Source organism: Schistocerca gregaria, chromosome 2 (genome assembly GCF_023897955.1).
Source record: "Schistocerca gregaria isolate iqSchGreg1 chromosome 2, iqSchGreg1.2, whole genome shotgun sequence".
In the NCBI taxonomy this organism is placed as follows: Eukaryota; Metazoa; Arthropoda; class Insecta; order Orthoptera; family Acrididae; genus Schistocerca; species Schistocerca gregaria.
This window is the reverse complement of record NC_064921.1, coordinates 988,393,458-988,410,958: the sequence shown is the minus strand read 5'-3', so window position 1 is coordinate 988,410,958 and position 17,501 is coordinate 988,393,458. Positions and strand designations below refer to the sequence as shown.

The following is a 17,501-nucleotide window of genomic DNA, read 5'->3' as shown; positions in this document are numbered from 1 at the left end:
ACCACGAGGTGTTCGCAGTGTCATCTAAGGCAGTTTGTACCGCCACAAATTCTCGAAGAATGTCCAGGTAGCTTGATGCAGTAATCGTTTCGGATCTGAAAAATGGGCCAATGATTCCTTTGGAAGAAATGGCGGCCCAGACCAGTACTTTCTGAGGATGCAGGGACGATGGGACTGCAACATGGGGCTTTTCGGTTCCCCATATGCGCCAGTTCTGTTTATTGATGAAGCCGTCCAGGTAAAAAAAAAAACTTTGTCAGTAAACCAAATGCTGCCCACATGCATATTGCCGTCATCAATCCTGTGCACTATATCGTTAGCGAATGTGTCTTGTGCAGCAATGGTAGTGGCACTGAAGGGTTGCCGCGTTTGAATTTTGTATGGATAGAGGTGTAAACTCTGGCGCATGAGACGATACGTGGACGTTGGCGTCATGTGGACCGCAGCTGCAACACGGCGAACGGAAACCCGAGGCCGCTGTTGGATCACCTGCTGCACTAGCTGCGCGTTGCCCTCTGTGGTTGCCGTACGCGGTCGCTCTACCTTTCCAGCACGTTCATCCGTCACGTTCCCAGTCCGTTGAAATTTTTCAAACTGATCCTTTATTGTATCGCTTTTCGGTCCTTTGGTTACATTAAACCTCCATTTAAAACTTCTTCTTGTTGCAACAACAATGTGCCCTAATAAACCATGTTGTCCACAGCACACTTGCACGTTGTGAACAGCACACGCTTACAGCAGAAAGACAGCGTACAGAATGGCGCACCCACAGACTGCGTTGTCTTCTATATCTTTCACATCACTTGCAGCGCCATCTGTTGTTGAAAATTGTAACTACTGTAATTTCGAAAGTTTGTGCGCCTGAAAATGTACTGTTGCCCCAAGCATATTGCAACAATGGTGTATTTCTATCGCTGCTCGTTTAGTTTTTATTGCAGTTTCAAATATACCGGTCATTTTTGAAACACCCTGTATATGGTAGTGTACACATACATTTATGCTGCAGATAACACTGTAACGAAAAAATCTTGTCCTTGAAAAACCATTACTTGATTCGGAACCCAACTCAGTATTTTATTTGGTTATGGAAACTGTAATGATTTACCAAGTGGGTTTCAAATGAGAAATTTGGTCGCTCTTCTCATATTGAAATACCGGGGGAAAATGGTACCCTGTTTTAATCAGCTTTAGAATAAGGCGGTGACATTCAGATAAAATGGAAAAGAAAATTAATACAGAATTAAATATCTAACAAACAGAATAAAATGTATTAAGCTGATTGCTATTGTTATTTCAAGACTAAATTACTGAGGAAAGACCCATTGTGATGATAGTACCAACAGATTTCACTAGATCATAAGATGACCAAAAGTTCAAGAGCTGGACTGAATTGTGAGTACAGTCTTTTATTTATGTATTAGTTGCTGTTGTTGCATATGATCTGCACCCTAGAGTAATTATATTGCTTGTCCATGTTTCACTGTTACTCAAGTACAGCACTACAGAGCATTAAGAGGTGGAACAGGACACCAGCTTGACTGAGAACTACATTCAGCAGGGGGAGGAGAGTGCTAAGCAGGCAGCAGATTTCATTGTGCTACCAACCATGGGAGTCTATACCGCATACTTTGACTTTTTATAAACGTCTACCGTGTTTAAACTGCAGTTTGCCTGAATCCACTTGTACTCAGAATCGAACTATCTTTAAAATTTGAGAAATGTTCAACAATAGCATACATTTATGCAGGAGATGCTGAAAGTCTAGATTGGGGGCAGTGGCATACTTGCGTGTTTCATACAGCTATTGTTAATGCTCACCGTGAGTATGATGAGAATAATTGAGGCTGTCAGCTGCCGATTCTATACCATGAATGAGAGTGTGGTGGGCAGACATTATGTTTGGAAGCAAGAGACACTGTAACATTTTTACATCAGTGTAGAAATAAAATCCACTATGTGTTCCAAAAAAAACCAGCTAAGTCCTCAAGTCCTACCATAACCACAACCTCAGAAATCCCAACATATTCAGAAGAAACTGCAAAATATTTGTGACAACAAAGATTTAAGTTTCACAGCTGTCATGTTAGGATGATGCCGACGATGATTAAAAATAGAAATAACACAGACGACAAGCTTGTATTATCAAAATGTAGACTGTCAGTAAATGGTGTAAGGATTAGATGTAATGTTAATTTTTTAAGCAGATCCCTTATGTCAAAAAAGTTTGTAACTTTGATTAGACAAAATATGTTAAAAAATAAATTCTTTCTCAAGGAGCCTCTTAAAAAAAGGGGGGAGGGGGTCGTCTTGTATCCAGTGTTGTCTTATACCCAATAACTACAGTGCCAGCAGACACCCTCTTGTGCAGATGATTATGGAGCACTCACTTTGACACAGCGATCTAGTCTGCAGTTCAGTCATGTCCAAGTACCACTGTTAAACATGCTGTTGAATTGTGACATATTCACGTAGATGCCGTACCCATTTGTGACTATCAACTTTCAGCAACAGGCACTCTCATCCCTGCACACTTTTGTCTCATCCAGGAGTCCAAGGTATTACAAGTTTGTTTAAACAAATTTTTGTAAGGCCAAGTATTGGCAAAGATTGCAAGATATTAGTGCAAAAGTGTATGGCCTGTCAGCAGAGTAAGAGCACTTGCCATGTCAGTGCACCCCTTGGCCCATTTGTCCCACCTAGCCAGTGATTCGACTACATACACATTGATATCATTGGATCTTTACCACCATCTGAAGGATATACTTACTGCCCAACTGCCATCGACTGCTTCACTTGTTGGACTGAAGTATTTCCTATGGTCAACCATCAATGATGAAATAGTCCCAGCCACATTCTTCTGTGGATTGATTGCTCTTTCTGGTGTGCACCTTCACATTAGCAGTGACCAGGGCTGGCAATTTGAATCTTACTGGTTCAACGCACTTGGTGCCCTGCTAGACATGAAATGCATTCAAACAATGGTGTATAATCTGGCAGCAAATGGTTTAGAAGAATGCCTGGACTGACCATTAGAGATATCCCTTCAGTGCATGAATCGCAATGTTGGACAAAAAAAGCTGCTGTTTATCATCCTCCTGGGCCTTCTTGTCCATCAAGGATGATTTGTAATCTACAGCAGGAGATATCGTCTATAGCCAACCGATCTAAATGCTTGGTGAGTTCCTCAGCAACGTGCCAGACACTCTTATTGAGGCATCAGACTTCGTCAGCAAACTACGCTCACAGATACGGCAGATCTGGCCTGTTGCGTCGAGAGATGAACAGACTCACTTACCTTTCATCTTCATTGACCACTGCAAGTGCAACCAAGTTTTTGTTCACCACAATGCTTTCTATAAGCGTTTTTAGCCACCATAGGATGGACTGTATCCAGTCCTCAGCAGAGCTGTCAAAAATGTTTAGGTTGATGTCATGGATACCCTAACAACAATCTTTGTCACCCATCTTAAATCTGCGCTCGGCACTGCATATGCTGGTATGAGCAAATCACCTTACTCATCAACCACATGCAAGACAGAATCACTTGCTGTTCCACCACCTATCACAAACAAGGTGCAACAGACATTGGATGCAGACCCTGATGCCTCAGCAGCAGCAAAACCAGTTGTCACATGACCCAGATGTCGCATCTGCTTCAATCAAAGATGCTATTAACACTAAGAGGAGAGATGATGTGATGACTGTGACTTGTACATCAATTACACTTAAGACACAAAGTGTTTATACTAAACAACATTATCACTGATATTCATTTATTCTTTGATTTTTGTATAACTGCTCCCAGCATTGATTCTTGCTTGATATTCTCACACTATTTTTATGCCTTAGCATACTGTGTTATTAAATGTTGCAGTAATGTAGTTCACTCTAAACTGCAGCACAGCTCTTGATTGTTGCTACAACATGTATTTGTCTTGAAGCTTCTTTTTTAGCTGATAACCCTTCACCAAGTAATGTCTTCAGCATTTAATTTAGATTCATTCCACGTCAAAACACACAATAATTCGAGGATTTTTAATCCTCTCTCTCAGATTTTCACAAAACTGTGCACATTTGCTTACACTTATAATATAGGGACTTCTGCAAAATCTTTATGGTCTCAGACTACAGCTGTATTTTATATTGAATTTCAAGTGTTGTGATATTCTGATAACTGGACTCTACAAGAATGTCAGTGCAAAATGGTGGTTACCTACATAAATGCAAATAACTCAAGTATTTATGAAGCTTTTGATTTGGAATTTTTTTTCTTTTTCAGTAGTTAAGTAAGGCACATAGTCAACAGATATGCAGTTATTGAAGCAGCAAAGTAACGAAGAAAAATTAAAAAAAAATGTTAATGTACTTCAGTTTTCGATTTCAGAAAAATTGAGAGGATGTGAAAAGTGCTGATATCACATTTCACCAACCTGTTGGGAACCCGATTTTGGTCTTAAATAATCCCCTAGATTGTAATATTTTTAATAAAATATAAATTTTAATGGGTCTTCTGCTAACTGACACACAGATCTGAAATCGAAATACTTTTTGCTGTGATGTAAAAGAATATTTTTAAGTAAGTTCATCCACTCACTGCCTCAGATGCAAGGGTATCAAATTAGCAAATTTAAGTATAATTCATTCTAGGCAGACAAATTAACTTCAGGTGTAAAAATTTATTTCCTGTCATTTGACTAATTCAGTAATTTTAAAGACTATAACAATACCAGAGAAGGAAAGTTGCTATTTACCATATAGCAGAGACGCTGAGTCGTGATAGGCACAACAAAAAGATTCACACAGTTATAGCTCAGAGCTCAAACCATACTGTTGTTTCAGCTCTCTGACTGCAGATTTGTGCTCAAGTTGTGTGTGTGTGTGTGTGTGTGTGTGTGTGTGTGTGTGTGTGTGTGTGTGTGTGTGTGTACTGCTGAAGTTTGTATGTTATAAGAGTAAGCAAATGTGCAATGTTTCTTGAAAATCTGAGATGATGGGTGACATGTCCTGCGTGGTATGACGTGGAATAACCCTTTACTATACTAGAAGCTGTATCTCGGATGTCATCTTTTGTACATTTCCTATTGCATGTAGTGCTATAAATTTGTTTGTACATAGATAACTTCACAATAAAAAAAAACTCTGATTTGCTGTTACTGCCATTCCTTATACCTTTAACTTTCTTGTTGTTAACTTCAGGTAAAAGGACAGAGAGTTTATCTCTAACTGCCTCATCTTGTTGCATGTCCTGCCCATGGACTGCTTGCAATTAAATGAAACACAAGACATTTTTATTTTCTGATTACAATATACAAACTGTGACTTCTGGCTTTTATGTTTTATTTAGTTACAGTCTAGGATGTTCATATATATTTATGTATGTGAATTAATTATGATTCCAGAGCAGATGTTATACGATGTCTAAGTGAAATTGTTCGCAATGATACGTTGCGAAATGTGAAACAAAACATACCAAAAGATTGCAGGCAGCAACTGAGAGCTCAGTTATTTCAACAAAGAGAGAATATTGATTTTGATCCCAGGATTAAGAAGAATTGCTATAAAGACGTACAGCAGTTTTGCAAAGGGATTCCAAAAGGAGCTGCACAGGTAAGTTGCAGTTTAATTTATGACACTGTGCTGTAGGGTGTTGTAAATGTGGACTACAAAATATATGTATTACATATGAATTCCTTATTGTTTTTCTGATTTCAGAAGCTCAGATAACTCCACCATTTTTGTTAACTATGATTCACTCCTTTTATCTGTGGTGAAAGATAGCACAAAAAATAGAACAGAATTAGTGTAAGAAGAGAATATAATCATAAATAACATTCAATTGCTATTTTTTTTTATTTTGGCATGAAACAAACTGTATTTTTTCATCCAATTGCAACATGAAATGCCATATTCAGAAGATAAAATAAACATTTATTCTTTTTCCTCGTTCATAACTTCAGATGTGTTTTAATCACTTATGAGGGTTATAAAATATTTCTTGTGCTGGTAAACTACTGTCAACAGTGGATAACTTATCTTCTCTTACCTCCACCTAAAGTTTTAGTTTCATTGCACTCTTCTTGCACCTTCTCTTTCTCTGTTTTTTATTATTTATTTTTTAAATTTATTTTTGCCTATTCCCCTCCCCTTTTATTAATTGTACATCCTTTGCCCTTTATACCTTTCGTTTCCTAAGCTACTGCTACCCTCCAGTTAACTTTAAGCCATTGTTTATCTTCGTTATTATTATCTTTGTTTAATAATGTCCATACATTGTGCTGATTGTTGTTTTCATAATTATGTGTGTCCGAACAATAATTACTCCATATTTAAAATAACCAACATGAATCGTTGGAATTTGTACCTTTCAATCTTGTATGTTGTTAGCATTTTTGATCAACATTCTTACCTCAAGAACCTAGTACACTTACCGCTGTCAGGCATAAAATCGGCTGACACTCCTTAAGTAGTTAGCATTATGCTAACTACTTAAGTCCCATCTTGTTCTATTATTTGCCCCTGTAAACGTGTATGCGTTATGCAGGTCTTGGAGTCACTCGCGTCCATCTAGAAAGTATATACTGAGGTTAACGAAGGTGATGTTGGCCTGATGTACTTGATGATGCCCTTTAGCTACACTGTTTAAAGGATTGTCCTAAGAAATACCAAACTAAGATCAGCCTGAAGATGCCTAAATAAGGTGAAACGTGTTGATAAATAAAAAAACTAAAATTGCAACCAAGACTGTTTTCAACTAATACTATTAAACACTGGTTTGCTGATTCATGCCACAGATGAATTAGAAGAATGTCCCAGGCATGTATCTGCATTAGCTTTCCAGAACAACCAGAAAAGCAAAGATTATTATACAAGTAAATTTAAGAATGTAGAGACGTTAATGTCATCGTTGGCATCCAGTAGTGAGTTGTTTGTCTTTCCTAACCTTGAAACAAGTTAGTTTTCTGCATTGTTCAGTGAAAGAGCATAACAACAACACTATATTTAAGTGAAACCACATTGTGACTGTTGTAGTTTGTAGATTATTTATAAAATAGGGATGCCTTACAAATTTACAACAGGAGAATACACATTCATTCAGTTTCAGTTAACGTTATTACCATCATTTTTCCAAAATTAAATTCTCTACAACTTCTGTTCAAAACTTTGTGCAGTTGTCTGGAATTTAAAGAATGAATTGGGCCAAGTAACTGATAAATTAAAAATTTTATGAAATTACGTCTTTGCTTCTCTGGATGTTTAGGAAAACTTCGCAGATACACATCTGGAACATGTTTTATTAGATTCACCAGATCAATAACAACAAAATAAATGGAAATCGTGCTTTACTTTGATCTCGTTCAGTTTTGTGAAGGCTTCATATTAGCGAAGCTGCTAAATTTTAAGCAAAATCTTTTATTAGCCGTAAATCGGTAACCAAACATTTGTGGACCAGTGTTCATATGAACTTTTTTCTTTAGTTTTACTTGTAGAAGAACATATTAAAATATCCAAATATATTCGTGAATCACCCTGTATATGGGCTGTCAAAATCAACACACAAATATTTCGCTCTTTTCTTTCAGCAGTGAGGGAGTTGCATAGTTACATATTTATGGGTTAATGACAGCTTCTTATTCAAATCAAAAGTGTTGTGTTGTAATGACACTACAGTTGATCCACAAATTTTAACAAGTCAAAATTGATTCTACTTCAGAGCAATATAACCCAGGATTGACAATTATACAACACATTTTTCTGGGTTAAGCTTGATCAGAAGCCATTTCCAGTGATAATCTAAGGTCAGAGGCTATATACAATCAGCCCTATGTCTTTCAAGGGCTGCATCATTGATATACATTGCCGGGGGAAAAAATGCAAAACCCTCTAGGACAGGGTCATTTTATTGGTGAGTGATGCGACTGGTAGTGCATCATTTTAGGACATATCATAACAAAATCAGACTAAATTAAACACGTAACAGAAAATAGTACCCAAACATCTGCATCAAAATACAATGTATTCCTGTCTGGTGACAACACAAGCACACAGTCATAAAGATGCCATTAAGTAAAAAATAATAAAGGTGGTGAATGGCATCCAGGAATAGATGGTTCCAAACATCTTGCACCCTATGTTGCATTTCAGCAATTGTTCTTGGCAGGCTCTGGAGAACGAGTAATTTCTCGCTTCATCATGTCCCATACATGTTCAGTTGGCAAGAGATCTGGTGATTTTATTGGCCATGACATGAAGGGCACATTGCGTCACAACAAGCATATGTGGACATGTAATGTCGAAAAAGCAATCACCTTCCAGTTGACAAAAATTGCAGTAGCACAGGTATAGCAACCGATGCAACGTAGCAAGTACTTGTTACTTCACTGTCCAGAACACCACATGTGACCACAAGTTGTAACTGATGGCCTCCACTTCGTGAAGCCTGTGGTGGGACCTGTGCTTCTTGGGCAGATACACTAGAGAATAGGCCACTTGCCAGGTATACGCCATGCACATGCCCGTCTATCACTCGCACGCACACACAACCTACTCTTGTTACTGAAGACCGCAGAGCACCATTCCATTCTCCAATCTACTCTTTCACAATGCCAGTATAGGCATGCTTTGCAGTATTGTGGTGTCAGTAATAGCCTGGCTAGAGGCACTCCTGATCATAGTCATGCTGTAAGCAAATGGTTCCCAATGGTGCTTGGTGATACAGCAGGTGCAACATGTGTCCAGATTTCTTCCCTGGGTGATAGTTGGTCGACCGTTACTGATTGCACAAGCACCCATCTTGACATGCATTTGTACTTCGTGTATGTCCAGAACCTAGTTTATGGTTGGGGGGATTTTCCACTGACTACTGCTAAATGCAGCAACACACTGCTGATACATTGTGCTCAAAATGTGCAGCAATCTGTGAATATGTCCATCAAGTTTCCCACAGGCCCACAATGTGACCCTGTTCAAGTGGCTGAATCTGTTAACAGGAGTACATACTAAATGGTGGTGCATGGTTGTAACTGATAATGAGTGTTGCAGACTGTGTCCATCAGTAAACTAAGCACAGTTACTGCCTGCAGAGTCAAAGTAGTGTGTGCTCAGCCAGGTCTCCTGAGTGCTATCCAGATGCTGATGAATGTGACAAATGAATCACTAACACGACAACTCCTCATTATACACACATTATATATCCTAGTGCTACTGAGCACAGTCCTTGAGAGAGTTGCAGTTTATTTTCCCGGAAGTGTATAAACAGCTTACTGACCTGAAGGCTGTGGTTAACTGGTCTATATATCTCCCTACTCATCTGAGGAACACTGGTGCTATGGATTTGTGTGGTTTAGATCCAAGTGTAATGTCAGGACAGAGATTCAGATCTGTTAGACTATGGCTTATCAGCACATTAAACCCTTCACTTAACTGTAAATTTTACCAAAGAATTCTTCACTGCATTATCATACCATTATATACGTGCAAGTGAATCCAAAATGTCATTATCGGTGAAGGGTTATTGTGTGTGTGTGTGTGTGTGTGTGTGTGTGTGTGTGTGTGTGAGAGAGAGAGAGAGAGAGAGAGAGAGACAGAGAGAGAGAGAGATCAGTTGCTTAAGATCCTGTTAACGTAGAAGTCATTACAGACAGAACACATGCTCAAACTGGAGAGGGTTAGGGAAGCAACTTAGCAGTATCCTTTTCTAAGGAACCTTGTCTTAATATATATGACGTGTTAACTGTAAAATGAGTGGAGCCTCATTCAGATGTAGAAAAAATTAGGGTGCAGCAGAGATGTGAAAGAAAAGAAGCTGACATGAGTAGAAAAAGAAAGGTATTGTTGTTAGATAGTAGTAATGGGATGTGTATTGACCAACATCCGTAGGAAAAAGTGGGATCAAAATACCTGATCTGAGTATTGTAAAACCTACCGATAGCCTTAGCAGGTTAAGAGAGGGTATTGAGCCACTAACTGTTAAATAAAGCAGTTAGCACCCTATCCAAAAATATAGAGGAGTGAACTGAATAGAGTAACTTCAGTAACTTCACATGCACAAATGGGAGTTTTGTTGAAGTTCTGCAGTGGTGTGATCAATCCTAGATAATCAAAGCCATCAGACAAGTTAACCAGGAGCTGACCGGGTTGCTGCTGACTGTGAGCAGGGCTTGTATCTTTGTGGTGCCAGTTGCTGTTATTTGAACGTATGGATACACAAAACATTGCCTACATGTAACAGGAGGAGGAAAAGTAAATGAACTAATATGATAATCAAAGTATATAGAAAAGGAAGTTGACTCACGGTATGTGCCTGAGCACCATGTAAATACTGGAATTCATATGTTAAAGGCCGAGGGCAATAATTTTTTCTGTGATGAAAATATGGAGAAAGGTGGAGTTGTCATGTATGTTAAAAGTAACATGAAGCTACAATGTACTAAAACCAGCAGTTTCCACTTAGAAGAATGAGTAGAAGCTTGTACATGTCGATTGCTGCTATCAAAAAACTCATTTATAATTGTAGATACCAACTGCAAAATTTTCAAACATTTTTAGAAATTTTGAATCATTATTATGCCAACTGTCACACAAAAGAAAGCAAATGAGTCCTTTCTGATTTTAGCACAAATTTTATGAAAGACTGATATAAAAGAAAAGATTGGAGAATGTTACTGTATACTTACATCTTGAGTTCTGTTTTTTTCCAACGAGAACTGCACAGGAAATCAGAACACAAATAGGAAATTAGAACACAAATAGACATCATATTTGTAAGTGAACACTTAATCAACGGTACAACTGTTCATCCTGTAACATAAGGCTTCTCTGAATATGTTGCACAACTAGTCTTATTTGATAAAATGTCAGCTGGCCTCAAAGAAAGCTGTGTAACTATTTACACAAGCAAAAAAAAAAAAAAAAAAAAAAGGGGGAGGGGTTGTTCAGGGTAGCACAACAGGAAACTGATTGGAGGGATGTTAATAATGTGGTGGATGTCAAGTCAAAGACCATTCTCCCCTCATCTTCGTGTCCTAGGGCTTGAATGACCTGCTACTACCTGCTTCCTCCTTGAGGAAGGAACTAGTAGCTCTGAAAGCTACAATAGTTTTTGTACTTTACTCATTGTGCTGATATTTTTTCAAGATCAATATTAATTCATAACATACTACTTCCTCATGGATAACGACATCAGTTGCATTTGCTGCTTAGGCTATTGCATGTGAAGTGTGTGCAGTATGTTTCACATTATTGGTATGTTCTGAATCCATGTGAGTGTTCTGCCAGTTGCTGTTATTTGGAGGTGTGGATACACAGAGCATGGCCTACACCTAACAGGAAGAGGAAAGTAAATTATCTGAGGTGATAAAGTTATGGGGAAAGGGATAGGGAGGGGGGTGGAAGGGGAGGGGGCTGGTCACTTGTGACCACAGGTGTCAATGGAAAGTTTGTGTGTGTCAGTCCTGCTGATAATTTTTTCGGTTGGTAAGTGTGATCTGTGCTTTTCTCCGATTACTGGGGGCAGTCCTCTGTTCAAGGAATTGGCAGTAGATTTGCTAAAGATACAGATCTAATTCAGTTACAAGTTTTATATCTGCACTAGCGACTAGCATTGTGTATTGTGAGGGTACTTTTGGTACCATTAACTGATCCACCATTCCAAGTTCCATTCGCAAACGGCTTGTGGTAAGAATGAGTGTCAGCAGACATCCTTACTAGCTCAAAAGTTCTTGAAGTTTCTCATTGTGGTATAGTTTTCCAAGACATTTTTAGGAGGTAATATGTTGTCTGGCTCTTCCTGGAATGTACTCTTTCAGTATTTCAGCCAACTTAAGTCTGAGTTGTATGGTTACTCTAGATATTTTATGGTAGTTACTGTTTCCAGCAATTTGTCATCAAAAGTGGAATTGCCCAGTACTGGATTTATTCTCCTACATATGCACAGTATGTTACATTTATTTACATTCAGAGTCAACTGCCAGTCCCAACACCAATCCTCAATCATCTGCAAGTCTTCAGCAAATAACTACTGTCTTTTGGCATTGCTACTTCTTCTAGATAATCATATTCTTTGTGAACAGTGTTATACAGCTTCTGACATTATCCATTAGATCATTAATATAAATTATAAGCAGTAATGGTCTTATCACAATTCCTTGGGATTCTCCTGAAATGACTTTTGCATCTGTAGATTTTGTCCCGTTAAGAGCAATTTATCGAATTCTGTCAAGTCTTGAATCCAATCACAAATCTGGTCCAGTACTTGATAAGCTCATAGTTCTTCGCTAAATGGCAATGAGGGACTGTAACAAATGTCTTCCTGACGTCAATTAACACAGCATCATCCTAGGTAACCATGTCTACAATGCTGTGGATCTAATGAAGGAACAGAATGAACTGAGTTACCCAAGATCTCTGTTTGAGGAATCCATGTTGATTTTCATAGAAGAGATTTTCATTCTCAAAAAATAAAAAATAAATAAATAAATAAAAATAAAAAAATAAAAATTCCAAAACAGATTGATGTCAACTATAGGGGCCTACAGTTATGTGGATTGATTCTTTGACCATTCTTCAAAGTGAGAATGACCTGCACTTCTGCCCAACACTAGGTACCCTTCATTGCTTCAGTGAACTACAATAAAGTGTTGCTATAAGGGGAGCAAGTTCTTTTGCATAATCTATGTAGAATTTTATAGTATCTGACCTGGTCCGGATTCCTTTTCACTACTAAGCAACTATAGTTGCTTTTCTATACCACTGTCACTCATCTCAGTATCTGCAATTTTGTCTTTAGTGTGGTGACTGAAAAGAGGGAGTGTGTTACGATCTTCTGTGGTGAAACAGCTTTGGAAGAACTAGTTCAGTTTTTTGGCCTACTCTCTGTCATCTTCAATTTTTGTGCCAATATGATCACTGAGTGACTAAATAGATGATTTAAAGCAGCTTATTGATTTTATAAGAGACTGAAACTTAGGGTTTTGATAAGTTCAGTTGGCAAAATTTTTCTTTCAAAATCATTGAACACTTCTCTCATTGCTCTCCTTTTTCTCATTTTTACTTCATTCATCTTTTGTTTGCCAACTAAATTCTGACTTCTCTTAAATCTATGGTGAAGTTTTCTAACTTAGCTATTAAACCACTGTGAGTTTAATTTTTGTTTGGAACGTACTTGTTTGAGGCATATTGAACAATGATTTTGAATTTTATCCATTTGTGTTCCTCATCTTCGTGCTCAGCACTAAATATCTGATTTTGACTACCTTTCTTAAATGTCTTATAAAACCCATGGTCATTGATGCTACCACAATCTTATAATCACCGACATCTTCCTCCATAGAAACTGATTCAGAAAGTTCAGGTCTTCTGTTGTTAGAGGGCCTAAGATATTACACTCACAAATTGGCTCTTTATCTAGCTGCTTGCAGTAATTTTTGGATAAGATCTCCAGAATGATGTGAAACGAATCACTGTCTCTGGCAGCAGTTTTGATCACAGGACTTACCCATTCTATAGCTGACAAATTCCAGTCTCCCCCTACTACAGTAAACTTGATTAGGAAATGTATTTACAATATTTTGCAAGTTCTCTGTGAAGGTCTCTGCCACAACAGCTCCTGATGCTGGTGGTCTATAAAAGCATCCAGTTACCGTGTTTGACCCTCCTTTAATGTTTAAAATGAGTGAGATGGCACACTTGCTAGCACACTAGGCTCACATTCTGGAGGACAACAGTTCAAATCCACATCCAGTCACCAAAACCTCATTACATATTGTTGACTTATGTACTAAAATACACTGCCACAATTGGTTTATGGCCTTGCCTTATGATAGATAGTCCAATCCGAGTGCAGTATTTCAATGCTATTCCTTCTGCTTTCAACCAACATCCTATTCCTTATATTATCTGGACATCATAACTTTTGTTGTTGTTGTTGTTGTTGTTGTTGTTGTTGTGGTCGTGGTCTTCAGTCCCGAGACTGGTTTAATGCCCCTCTCTATGCTACTTTATCCTGTGCAAGCTTCTTCATCTCCCAGTACCTACTGCAACCTACATCCTTCTGAATCTGCTTAGTGTATTCATCTCTTGGTCTCCCTCTACGTTTTTTACCCTCCACACTGCCCTCCAGTACTAAATTGGTGATCCCTCGATGCCTCAGAACATGTCCTACCAACCGATCCCTTCTTCTGGTCAAGTTGTGCCACAGACTCCTCTTCTCCCCAATTCTATTCAATACCTCCTCATTAGTTATGTGATCTACCCATCTAATCTTCTGTAGCACCACATTTCGAAAGCTTCTATTCTCTTCTTATCCAAACTATTTATCGTCCACGTTTCACTTCCATACATGGCTACACTCCATACAAATACTTTCTGAAAGGACTTCCTGACACTAAAATCTATACTCAATGTTAACAAATTTCTCTTCTTCAGAAACGCTTTCCTTGCCATTGCCAGTCTACATTTTATATCCTCTCTACTTCGACCATCATCTGTTATTTTGCTCCCCAAATAGCAAAACTGCTTTACTAATTTAAGTGTCTCATTTCCTAATCTAATTCCCTCAGCATCACCCTACTTAATTTGACTACATTCCATTATCCTTGTTTTGCTTTTGTTGATGTTCATCTCGTACCCTCCTTTCAAGACACTGTCCATTCCGCTCAGCTGCTCTTACAAGTCTATTGCTGTCTCCGACAGAATTACGATGTCATCGGCGAACCTCAACATTTTTATTTCTTCTCCATTGATTTTAATACCTACTCTGAATTTTTCTTTTCGTTCCTTTACTGCTTGCTCAATATACAGATTGAATAACATCGGGGAGAGGCTAGAACCCTGTCTCACTCCCTTCCCAATCACTGCTTCGCTTTCATGCCCCTCGACTCTTATAACTGTCATCTGGTTTCTGTACAAATTATAAATAACCTTTCGCTCCCTGTATTTTACCCCTGAAACCTTTAGAATTTGAAAGAGAGTATTCCAGTCAACATAGTCAAAATCTTTCTCTAAGACTACAACTGCTAGAAACGTAGGTTGGCCTTTCCTTAATCTTTCTTCTAAGATAAGTCGTAAGGTCAGTATTGCCTCACGTGTCCCAACATTTCTACGGAATCCAAACTGATCTTCCCCGAGGTCTGCTTCTACCAGTTTTTCCATTCGTCTGTAAGGAATTTGCGTTAGTATTTTGCAGCTGTGACTTATTAAACTGATAGTTCGGTAATTTTCACATCTGTCAACACCTGCTTTCTTTGGGATTGGAATTATTATATTCTTCTTGAAGACTGAGGGAATTTTGCCTGTCTCATACATCTTGCTCACCAGATGGTAGAGTTTTGAGAGGACTGGCTCTCCCAAGGCTATCAGTAGTTCTGATGGAATGTTGTCTACTTCCAGGCCCTTGTTTCGACTTAGGTCTTTCAGTGCTTTGTCGAACTCTACATGCAGCATCGTATCTCCCATTTCATCTTCATCTACATCCTCTTCCATTTCCATAGTATTGTCCTCAAGAATATCGCCACTGTATAGACCCTCTATATACTCCTTCCACCTTTCAGCTTTCCCTTCTTTGCTTAGAACTGAGTTTCCATCTGAGCTCTTGATATTCATACAAGTGGTTCACTTTTCTCCAAAGGTCTCTTTAATTTTCCTGTAGGCAGTATCTATCTTGCCCTTAGTGAGATAAGCCTCTACATCCTTACATTTATCCTCTAGCCATCCCTGGTTAGCCATTTTTCACTTCCTGTCGATCTCATTTTTGAGACGTCTGTATTCCTTTTTGCCTGCTTCATTTACTGCATTTTTATATTTTCTCCTTTCATCGATTAAATTCAGTATCTCTTCTGTTGCCCAAGGATATCTACTAGCCCTTGTCTTTTTACCTAGTAGATCCTCTGCTGCTTTCACTATTTCATCCCTCAAAGCTACCCATTCTTCTTCTACTGTATTTCTTTCCCCCATTCCTGTCAATTGTTCCCTTACGCTCTCCTTGAAACTCTGTACAACCTCTGGGTCTTTCAGTTCATCCAGGTCCCATCTCCTTAAATTCCCGCCTTTTTGCAGTTTCTTCAGTTTTAATCTATAGTTCATAACCAATAGATTGTGGTCAGAGTCCACATCTGCCCCCGAGATGTCTTACAATTTAAAACCTGGTTCCTAAATCTCTGTCTTACCATTATATAATCTATCTGAAACCTTCTAGTATCTCCAGGGTTCTTCCATGTATACAACCTTTTTTCATGAGTCTTGAACCAAGTGTTAGCTATGATTTAGTTACGCTCTGTACAAAATTCTACCAGGCAGCTCCCTCTTTCATTTCTTAGCCCCAATCCATATTCACCTACTATGTTTCCTTCTCTTCCTTTTCCTACACTCGAATTCCAGTCACCCATGACTATTAAATTTTCGTCTCCCTTCACTACCTGAATAATTTCTTTTATTTCGTCATACATTTCATCAATTTCTTCATCATCTGCAGAGCTAGTTTGTATATAAACTTGTACTACTGTAGTAGGTGTGGGCTTTGTGTCTATCTTGGCCACAAGATTGCCTTCACTATGCTGTTTGTAGTAGATTACCCGCACTCCTATTTTTTTTTTTTTTATTCATTATTAAACCTACTCCTTCATTACCCCTATTTGATTTTGTATTTATAACCTGTATTCACCTGACCAAAAGTGTTGTTCCTCCTGCCACCGAACTTCACTAATTCCCACTATATCTAACTTTAACCTATCCCTTTCCCTTTTTAAATTTTCAAACCTACCTGCCTGGTTAAGGGATATGGCATTCCACGCTCTGATCCGTAGAACGCCAGTTTTCTTTCTCCTGATAACGACGTCCTCTTGAGTAGTCCCCGCCCGGAGACCCGAATAGGGGACTATTTTACCTCTGAAATTTTACCCAAGAGGACGCCATCATCATTTAATCATACAGTAAAGCTGCATGCCCTCGGGAAAAATGACGGCTGTAGTTTCCCCTTGCTTTCAGCTGTTCACAGTACCACAATAGCAATGCCGTTTTGGTTAGTGTTACAAGGCCAGATCAGTCAATCATCCTGACTGTTGCCCCTGCAACTACTGAAAAGGCTGCTGCCCCTCTTCAGGAACCACACGTTTGTCTGGCCTCTCAACAGATACCCCTCCGTTGTGGTTGCACCTACGGTACGGCTATCTGTATCATTGAGGCACACAAGCCTCCCTACCAACGGCAAGGTCCATGGAGCGGGGGATAAACTTTGATAAGTGATACTAATTCTCCGACCTTACCATCTATTCTCTTCCAGTTTACTAATATCATATTTCTGTTTTGATTTCTAGTATGTAAGGACAACTACTCTCTCAAAATAACATAGCCAATCAATCTTTGAGTTCATCAGGCATGCTTGACCTATTGAGGGAACCTTACAGTTATGTACCCGATAGCAGATGTCTAGAAATTCGAATCTGATATTGTTACAGAAATGTCTGAGACTGCATTTGGACCCTACCTACCTTAACCAAATGTGCCGAATG

The 17,501-nt window shown here is 38.7% G+C and overlaps 1 protein-coding gene across 1 annotated transcript in view; it reads left to right on the top strand.

Annotated features, from left to right (window-relative positions):
- LOC126335480 (Golgi apparatus protein 1) overlaps positions 1-17,501 on the top strand; it is a 130,443-nt gene that overhangs the window by 48,826 nt on the left and 64,116 nt on the right. Inside the window, exon 10 of the mRNA XM_049998799.1 lies at positions 5,400-5,607. Coding sequence (XP_049854756.1) covers positions 5,400-5,607 — 208 coding nt within the window. The remainder of the gene's footprint in view (positions 1-5,399; positions 5,608-17,501) is intronic.